Here is a 9,977-nt window from a genome sequence, read left to right on the forward strand (position 1 = left end):
ATAACGCATGTGTGTATATACATGTATACATACATATACACACATGTACGCAATGTGCATAAAATGTACGAAAAAATATTAAAATACAAATAAATAAATGAATGAATGAATGAATTAATAATAATAAGGATACAGTAGGCCTAAACAATCATTTAATTATGCATTATAAAAACGCATATATATATATATATATATATATATATATATATATATATATATATATATATATATATATATGCGTTTTTATAATGCATAATTAAATGATTGTTTAGGCCTACTGTATACTTCTGGCCTGTTTCTTATTGTGAAAAAACAAAACAAAAAAAAACACACATTTATATTTATAGATTTGAGATCTTTAGGCTATTTTTACATTTGATGCCAGGGACATTAATAAATAAATTATCAGCTCGCTATTAATGTTATCTGTAGAATCTGCGATATTACGTGCTTTTACTGTTGTGGTTCTTATGTTGGCCAATCAAAACATAACTCTTACACATAGTCAACCGGGTATTTTTATGGAGTAATTGTTGGTTTATAATTAATAAATGTAAAATATTGTAATATATATATATATATATATATATATATATATATATATATATATATATATATATATATATATATATAATAAAAGCAATGCCACCAATAATTTTTTTTTTTTTTTTTTTTTTTCTGGCATCCTGTTCTCGCGGTAAGTCCTGTCGCGCTTTCAATGCTATATCTCGTCTTTGCACGGTAGGTTCTGGTTCTTCTGGTACATAATTTAGATAAAGAATTTTTCTTGGAATCATTGTACTTTTTTGTGCATCATGTTCACACGTCTATCAGGGTTGTTATATTTATATATATATTTCATTTATTTCATTTTATTTTATTTTTTATTAAGAATAAAAGCCATACCTAAAACCTATTGACGGGTGCTAATGATACCTGATGATATGCTGCTATAGTGGCCTACGTCCATTAGCATGTTAGCATGCTAATACTTTATAATTTGGGGTTTATCAGATACTTTATGACCTGGGATTTGTGTTAGACTGCCGTAATAGACTAATTAACTCAAATGAATAAGAATGTTAAAACTTCGACTAAGATGAAAAGAAGATTTGGTTAAAACTCTAATAACTTGTCATTAACATTTTTTATTAATTCAGATAACCTGTATTATCTTATATAATATCAGTACTATTTACAATCAATGGCATGTGAACATTAAATCTTTTTATTTTTGTAATATCTTTCTATGTTTTTCCATAGGTTATAACGAACCCAACATCACTTTTAAGAACTCTATCTATCTATCTATCTATCTATCTATCTATCTATCTATCTATCAGCTATATAACGAACCCAACAGCACTTTTAAGAGCTTATCTATCTATCTATCTATCTATCTATCTATCTATCTATCTATCTATCTATCGATCGATCTATCTATCAGCTATATAACGAACCCAACAGCTCTTTTAAGAGCTTATCTGTCTATCTGTCTGTCTGTCTGTCTGTCTGTGTGTCTGATCTATCTGTCTATCTCTGTTTTGATCTGTGTATCAATATCTCTCTATCTGTCGAGTGTCTATATACAATCACATGATGGACTTTGAGTTAGAAGAAGAGTTGAGAAATACTGATGAGCTCCTTGAAAACTTACAAGCTCGAGAGGTAAAATAAAGTTATTCTACAAGCATTGAGTTTAGTATATTTTCTTAAAATTGTCCTGTTGATTTTATATTAAGTCACAATATTAATTTCACAATGACTGTTACTTTATTGGTCAATAGTATGCATTTATTAACCCTAACAAGACATTAAGTGATATTATATGTCTTGAATTTTTGGCTAGTCTTTTGTTATGCTCTTAGGAAAGACTGTCCAAAAGCAATGTGCAGCCTCTACCCCCACCCCCTACTGTTCAATGGAGAAAGAGGGACAGCCAAGGTGAAACAATTTACAAATATCCAAGAGCCAGAAGGGCAACTGTAGAACGTAAGTATAAGGTACTCACTGTATATGCTCATAAAAATGATATATATGTATAATTCTCCATATGTGAGTCCAGAATCCATGCTCCATATATACTGTATATATTAAGAAGCAATTGTACAGTATATATATATACATTATGTGAAATTGTGCTTCTGTTTTGTAAATAGGACTAGGAAGTGACCACAACAACCTTTCTGGTAATGTTTAGCTACATCAAAATTATGTTGAGTGTATGTGTATCTCTTTTTGTTTATTTCTTTCTCACATTTCTTTTTAGCAGGTCCACTTGTTGTAGAAGATGACTTGACGGGTGGCCCTGCAAATACCTCTGAGACAGCTGGTATACACTGAAGCAAAATATTGATTAGTGTTTCATATTTAAAAATTAACTTTTTTATGTAGATGTGAATAATTCCATCCTTAGACTTTTAATGATGGAATTTTGTTCCACCACAACAACCTTTCTGGTAATGTTTAGCTACATCAAAATTATGTTGAGTGTATGAGTATCTCTTTATGTTTATTTCTTTCTCACATTTTTTTTTTTTAGCAGGTCCACTTGTTATAGAAGATGACTTGACGGGTGGCCCTGCAAATGCCTCTGAGACAGCTGGTATACACTGAAGCAAAATATTGATTAGTGTTTCATATTTAAAAATTAACTTTTTTATATAGATGTGAATAATTCCATCATTAGACTTTTAAGTGCATACACAGTTATATACTTTTAGATGTAAATCTTGATTTTGTTTTTTAAATATATGTTTATTAATTTGACTTAGATACCATTCTTGAAGAGCTAAAGAGGCTGTTGGACACTAAGGAAGTTGATGATAATGTTATGCCAATGCAAGATCATCAACCTCGGTCTGCATCCAATGACTGGACCATTAGAACTGAAATGAGGGAGGAGAGATGGAAAGAAGCTAGATCTTCACTTGTGGAGAACATTTTGAAAGGAGAGGATGCAAGTTCCTCATCCTGCCAACAGTGTAGATCAAATGCAGCTATTGTGCGCTGTAGGGACTGTCTCCCTTACCCTTTCCTCTGTGCCGATTGTGATGAGAGAAGACATGGTAGCTTCTTTGTTCTCCATAATCGGGATTCTCTTGTCTCAGGTTTTGTACAACCCTTACCTCCATCCACAGGATTCTGCCAGGAAGCTGGTCAAATTTCTGTTAAACATCTTGGTAAGATAATGTTATGCTTAGTTGTATTGTTGTTTTATTTTATTTTATTGATGTTTTTAAATATATCTTATTTTTTGCACAGTTCGACTGCTGCCTGTAGAAATACCTGCCCATATTTGTGATTGCAGTAATGGGACAGTCCTTGTTTCTTCAGGCAGGCCCATGACCCTCATCACTATGAATGGAAAGGAATATTTTTGCATCACATTTTTTCTAATATTTATTACCATTTCCTTATTGTCTAATAATTATATGTAGCTTGTATTACTCCTGTAGGCCGTTACAACCTTAGCATGCCTCACTTGTCCTGTGCTTCGTGTGGACATTCACGAGAGACGTCTTTGTCAGAACTTCAGAGGAGTGGTTACTGGCCTGGCAACATCCCTGCAAGTATGCTGTTCACAACAGATGTGCTCGTCTCATTTCAAGAGATGAAAATGGCATCACCAGGGATGTCTTTTCAAGCATTTGTTAAAATGCTTGATGAGAAAACAATTCTCTTTGGTAGAGTAAGTATTTTATTTGTTTTTAAATTTGATTTATCATTAACCACTGGCAAGTAAAATTACTATTTTCTTTGAAAGTAGTAGAAACCTTTTCATGTATAGATTTAACAACTAAGATATTGAATATAGTGAAAATTATATACAATATGATTCTTAATTCAGCTATGTACACTAGCCTTAACTGATGTTAAAGTTAAACTATCCTTTATGATTATCCTTTTAACCTTTTGGAGATTAATTTAAAAGAATATGAGTGCTTTCAATGCTACATATAATCAAACATGTTCTACCCAGTAAAACACCAGTATTACATGTGCTTAATTTTGCAGAGTGGAAAAATATCAGCCAATGTCTTTAGCTGCAGTTTTAATGAATGGGTTGCAGCAAGATATGAAGTGGAAAAGATGTGCCAGGAGGAGTTTTTCACTTGTCCAGCATGCACTCCAGACATGCTAGCTGTATGTGTTGACGGAAATCGCAAACACTATCGGTTTAAAAACACAGCAAGGTACTTTTTTTAAATAAAGTGATTTTCTTAATTTTGAATGATGTGTTAATATACGTTCTTGATGTGTTTCTCGATAGCACAGAGAAAAGAGGATTATTTGACCATATTTTTATACAAAGTGATGTGGAGGTGTCTGACTTTGTGGACTTTGTCCGCAACAACAATGATCACGTAAGTATTTTTATTTATGTTAGCATGATCACGTAAGCATTTTTATTTATGTTGGCAGATATTACTAGATAATTTCTTTTACAGCTTTTCACAAACAATTTTACACATTCCTTAAACTAAATGTATTGCTTAGAAAAGAATTAAACAGATCCAGAAGATAAAATATGATGCCCTCTGACAACATTGCTATGTGCATTTTTACATTATGACTACTTCAGATATTTGTGTTCATTGTTTTAAAATTAGCTTGGATTGAAGCAGTCAATGGGTAGTTTTTTAAAGGCCATAATATAACAGTTAACTCAGTCAATATGTACAATACATGGTGAGATGGATTTGTTTGTTCAAAGCATTAATCATTTTTGAGAAATCTGTAAACTCATCTTACAAAAGCTAATGTGAATGTTCTGTAAATATTGAATCTTTTTTGTTGAACATGTGTAAAGTCCTGTCACATTTAGAGTGGTCTATTTAGCATCTCTTTTAAGCTTTTTTAAAATGTTTATAATTTATATGATCTAGGTGTCGGGAAGAGGACTGTGTGGTGCATCACAATGGACAGCAGCAAAAGAATTGGCCAAGAAATCAAGCAGCAAACTGGATGAGGAGGGATTAGAGATTGCTGTCTGTCGCCATGGCATTCTCCTTATGGCCTTAAACATGTTCCGAGGGGAAATTTTTGCGTACCCACTCTTTCTTCAGAAAAAACTTGCAGATATGTCACAAGGGAGCATTACATTTTTCTGTTCAGATGTAGCCTGCAAATACTTCCCATATCTCCAACGTGTGTCTAAACAGTGCCCTGAGCTGCAGTCTTTACTGGACATGCATCCTTTTCTGTCTGTGATGCATGCCAAAGCACACTCTTGGAAATGTGAGGTATATTGCCGTGCGTTTTAAACATGTAATAATAAGAAGAAATGCACAAATTTTAAATGTGTTGATTTTGTCGGATTTAAAAACTTGTTAGGTCAAGTACAGTGGGGCCTACCAGGAAGGAGCTGGGTCAACTATTGGTGAGGAAGTGGAGCAGGTGAACAGCTTCCTATCTAGAATTGCTGTTACAAGCAAATACATGTCAAAATCAGGTTTGTTGAATTAAGTATGAATAATATAGAATGACTTTTGTTATATACGTACCTCTCATTACATTTTTTCTTATATTTATGTTATAGGCAGAACAGACATGATTACAACGCAAGCCATGTCCTGGAATAAGCGTAAGGTTCTCAATTTGGGACAAGCTCTAGTTAACAGATATACAAAGGTATAACTTTCTTCTCAGTCACATATTGCAGTTGGGATTTTTAGGTTTTACTCATTTATTCCTATCTTAATTAAAGGTGTAAAAAGTAAATCAAAGTCAATCAGTAGTAGGGGCCGTGTCTACTCATGATAGGGGAGAAGAGAGTGAGAAAAAGAGGGAGGGAAACATTACAAAAGAAGGGAATATCACTGGAAAAAGAGCAATCAAGGGAGGGGTGTGTTTGTTTGAGTTTATTTTAAATATCCAGTGTTTCATAGAAATTGTTTACTGCACCTGTAAATGAAATGCAGGACTTTTTCAACTTGACTTTGTATTTTGTAGACTCAGAAGGCTCTTCAAGTGCAGCAACACACCTTGGAGGCATTGAAGACAGAGCTAACACTTCAAGATGATACTGTTCATCAGTGGGTTTCAGATGTACAGCAATGGGCAGAAGGTATTGTTTTGATTTGCTTTGTTATTATTCTTATTATTGGCAGGTAACACATTAAGCTGCTTTTATGCAATTTCTTGTGTAGAAAATGACCGACACGGGAGTGGTGATACGAGAAGGTTGCAAGAAGAAATAGAGGCACTAACAGTCAGCATCAAAAGGCGTACACAGCGTCTGTACAGTCAAACAGGTGAAACACAAACATTGGGAATTTACCATGCTATTTTTTAACTATTATGTCATTGGATATCACATTGTATATGCATTTATTTCTTTGTAGCTAAAAAAGTGCTGTAATGCTGTAATGTTTTTTTATTTTTTATTTAATTCAGATAGCAACAAGCGACGCCATTCTTTGCGACTCAGAAGGAGTGAGGAAAAGAAGAAGCTAGCTGCTGCAGTGGAAGAATACAACAGCATAGCGGATCCATCCCAGCAGCTTGGCTCAGTCGAAAACTTTTTTACAGCTGAGACTGTTGCTTGGCCTTGGCAAATCCCTTGCAGTACTGGTATGTTCTATATAACAGGGCAATTCAGTTATGTTCCCAGAGAGCCACAACCAGCAGAGTTCAGTTCCAACCCTAATCAAACACATCTGCCTGCAATAATCAAGCAATCCTGAAGACCTTGACCAGGAACAAAATTGAATAGCACTATTCTGTAAGACAAGTCTATGTCATTGTTTTTATGAGCAGGCACTGTATATAATGACTCTTTTGTTAACCTTATTTCAGAATTGGCTCCATTTCTCACCAAGAGGAAGGTGTTTGACAAGGTGATGGCAGTGAGACGCCTTCAGGAAGAGAGAGGTCTAATTTGTAAGGAGATGAAACAGCACTGGACAGTCCTGACACAAAAGATGTCCAAATTTGAAGCACTGATTAATGAGATAAGTTCAAAATGTAAGAAAGTCTTTAAACATTTATTTGCGCTTGTGTATACAGTATATAGCATTGTATTTTTTTCTTAATGTATCCTTTTGTTTTTCAGCTCTTTTTCCAACACTGTCTGACACTGCATGCAAAGGTCTCCTCTGCATTGTTCGAAAGAAACATTATGAACTTAGGCATTTAATGCAGTTGGTAAAGGCAGGCTATGTAAAAATTTTCAGCCAACAAGATTTGATGTCTGAAGAAGAGAAGCTTGACCAGGAAGATGACTTGCAAGAGGAAGGGCTCTCAGAAAGCGACAACAGCTCAGATGATGAACAGGATTTTCCTTAAAGGTGGGGTATGTGATTTGCAAAATCAAAAATTTTCATTTCAGTGCTTCTAACTCAGTGGCTGTAAGTGGGTTAGGAATAGGATTTCAAGTGATTTTGAAAAAATGGCCAAAAAAGAGAATCACATACCCCACCTTTAATAAGGCACTATCACGATTTGTCTGGGAACAGACCGGGGTGTCTTTGAACAATTACCTTATAAATTCCATACGGCTAATATTACATCTAAAAAAACTACTTCGATGATTACAGTTTTTCTCGATTGTTTACACACATTTTCTGGTACTTGAGACACAATGACCACAACATGTAACTCATTCGCCAACCCCCTGAACCAATTCTGCTGAACTACAAGCTCAGTTCCTGCTTTACACTCAAATTGCACTTCTAAAACACACTTTTTTCAAAACACTACACACAATTCTCTGCTTTTGGCACAATTTTCATGCAGAAAATCTCTTGTTTTCACAAGGAACACACTGCCATTCACATATGCACACTGACTCATCACATGGGCAAACACCCGTCACACAGTTTTACAATTAGCAATCAGAGCTTTAGCATAAAGGGGCAACAGGTGAGCTCTTCAATGGAGCAATGGATGCCAACTTTGGATTTTTTTTTATTTTTTTACTGTAACTGTATACAGTAAATTCTTCCGTTGTTTTGTAGACCATGTAGTCCACTGTATGTACAACTTCGTGTTGGTTGGGGATGTACACTGTGTACATTGTTTTTGTGGAAAAAATAAAATATATTTGTTACCGTGTATTTGTGTGTTCTGAGTATAAAAACAATATTCTCAAATATTTTACAACACACTTATGTATGTACTGTCTGTAGAAAGTGTAACACTGAACAAAAAAGGCCTAAGTCATTATGATGAATGGAGAAGTGTTTTCCATTCATCATAGTGTTTTACACTGAGCACATCAGTGTTCAACTGGTTCTTATAAATGTCTATTCATATGATGGTTTGTGTGTGTCATTTGAAAACAAAATACCATTTTGAGAAGAAATAACATTGTTTTGAATGTAAAGTTTCATTTTGCAGGAGAATTGAGGGGTTTTGCCCATTGTGTGTGTTTTTTGATTTGTGTGTAGAGTTCTGAGAATATGAGGCATGCTTTCAGAAAATGTGTGTAAACAATCGAGAAAAACTGTAAGATCAATGGAGCTGTCTAAGATTCTGTAATGGAGTTTACATTCAGTGTGCATATTTTGACACTTAATAGTTACTCAAGGCACTTATTTTACTTGTCCAAATGAAATAAAATGTATTCCAAAACATATATACAATACTCAAAACAAACTGGGATATTCACACACAAATTACATTTGACTGCACTTAATTTTGTGATTTTTTTAAATTTGTCTTATATTTGGTTTTATAATTCTAGATTGTATGAATGTGTCCTGGTATGTAAAGCACTTTGGCCGACATGTGTTTTAAAATGTGTTACATAAATAAATGTGGATTGATTGTCTGAGCTCTTTTTCCCCCCCAATTTTTTATTGATTTAATAAAAAAAACTACAAACAAATCCTTACCATGACTCTTACTGAGACCATCTTTTTTTTAGTCAGATCAATGACATTTGGGACAAAACCCCAAAATATTATCATTGCTCATACTTAGTGATGTGTTACAGTGACAAATGGCTGAAAAGTGCATATAAGCAAGATTACTGATGCAAAGTAGTGCTTGAGACATTGCTTGAGAAATAAATGGAGAAGCTTATTTCATTCGTCCTTCTGCTATAACTATGAATTGTATAATAATTTGTTGGCTAGTCTATAGACTAGTATTATTATTTTTACAAAATTTTTGTGAAATATTTCTGTATTTCATCAGATAGTCCCATTATACCCATTGAAAGATTTTGTATTTTCAGTCATCAGATTCATCTACATTGTGACTTAGATTTAATCAACTGAAAACAGTGTCTGTAAAGGTGTGAACCAAGTGGCCCATAGAATCTGATAGGTGTGAAACATTGCTCAGGTACATTGCAGTGTAGATCGATCTCCTGTGGGAGGTCCTAACAGTTTTCTTTTGTTTGTAGCCCTTTTATCTTCATGTATAAACTTCTGTCTCACACACAGAACTTTGGGTTAAGATTGTTGAAGGGCGACATGCTAACATCACTGCTAAAGGACTGCTACACTACAAACCTTCAATAAATTCTTCTGCCCCACAAGAACTCTGGTCAAGCTTACTGGTCAAACATATTTTATGTTCTGGAGAAATCGAATACATTGGTGAGCCACCCAAACCACTGCTCGGCCAAATACACCAAAATCTAACACCATCAACAACTAATACAAGCCTGATGTAAGCATAGAAAAGGGTGGAAAGAGAAAATACAGTATTCAATATAAATGTGATTCAGCACAGTTCGTTGTCCATGATTAAGGCTGCATTTATGCATGTATGTATGTAAGATAATATGTGTGTATGTTTATGCACATGTTTTACTGTCCTTACACCTCAGGGGCCCATAGCGCTCCCCGAAAGAGCAAAAAAAGGGCATATTTCAAATGACTGTAAATCAAGTCTAACTATGTATGCTATGTTTACTAAATAAATTTGGTCAAAGTTTTCAGACATGGAAAGGTGGTATAAAGGCGTTTTAAAAAGTGCTCACAGTAAAATAACAAATTCCGGCCTGCCTCTAAAATATGTAA

At 34.2% G+C, this 9,977-nt stretch overlaps 1 protein-coding gene across 3 annotated transcripts; it reads left to right on the plus strand.

Annotated features, from left to right (window-relative positions):
* Nucleotides 1-1,510: 1,510 nt before the first annotated feature.
* Nucleotides 1,511-8,811, plus strand: LOC307161696 (uncharacterized protein). 3 transcript variants are annotated; one of them, XM_079876574.1, is made up of 17 exons: nt 1,511-1,668; nt 1,869-1,992; nt 2,160-2,189; nt 2,270-2,332; nt 2,543-2,605; nt 2,775-3,182; nt 3,265-3,691; nt 4,018-4,196; nt 4,274-4,367; nt 4,890-5,246; nt 5,338-5,455; nt 5,543-5,634; nt 5,956-6,070; nt 6,153-6,257; nt 6,400-6,576; nt 6,802-6,969; nt 7,058-8,811. In XM_079876574.1, the coding sequence occupies exons 7-17, from the start codon at nt 3,476-3,478 to the stop codon at nt 7,288-7,290; spliced, it is 1,854 nt and encodes a 617-aa protein (XP_079732700.1). In that variant the 5' UTR covers nt 1,511-1,668; nt 1,869-1,992; nt 2,160-2,189; nt 2,270-2,332; nt 2,543-2,605; nt 2,775-3,182; nt 3,265-3,475; the 3' UTR covers nt 7,291-8,811. The 3 variants fall into 3 exon arrangements, with proteins under 3 accessions (XP_079732700.1, XP_079732701.1, XP_079732702.1); XM_079876575.1 differs by lacking the exons at nt 1,511-1,668; nt 1,869-1,992; nt 2,160-2,189; nt 2,270-2,332 and adding an exon at nt 2,442-2,459; XM_079876576.1 differs by lacking the exons at nt 1,511-1,668; nt 1,869-1,992; nt 2,160-2,189; nt 2,270-2,332 and adding an exon at nt 2,442-2,459 and having other exon boundaries at nt 2,546-2,605.
* The last annotated feature ends 1,166 nt before the right edge of the window (nt 8,812-9,977 follow it).

This window comes from Squalius cephalus (assembly GCF_949319135.1).
Source record: "Squalius cephalus genome assembly, chromosome: 7".
NCBI lineage: Eukaryota > Metazoa > Chordata > Actinopteri > Cypriniformes > Leuciscidae > Squalius > Squalius cephalus.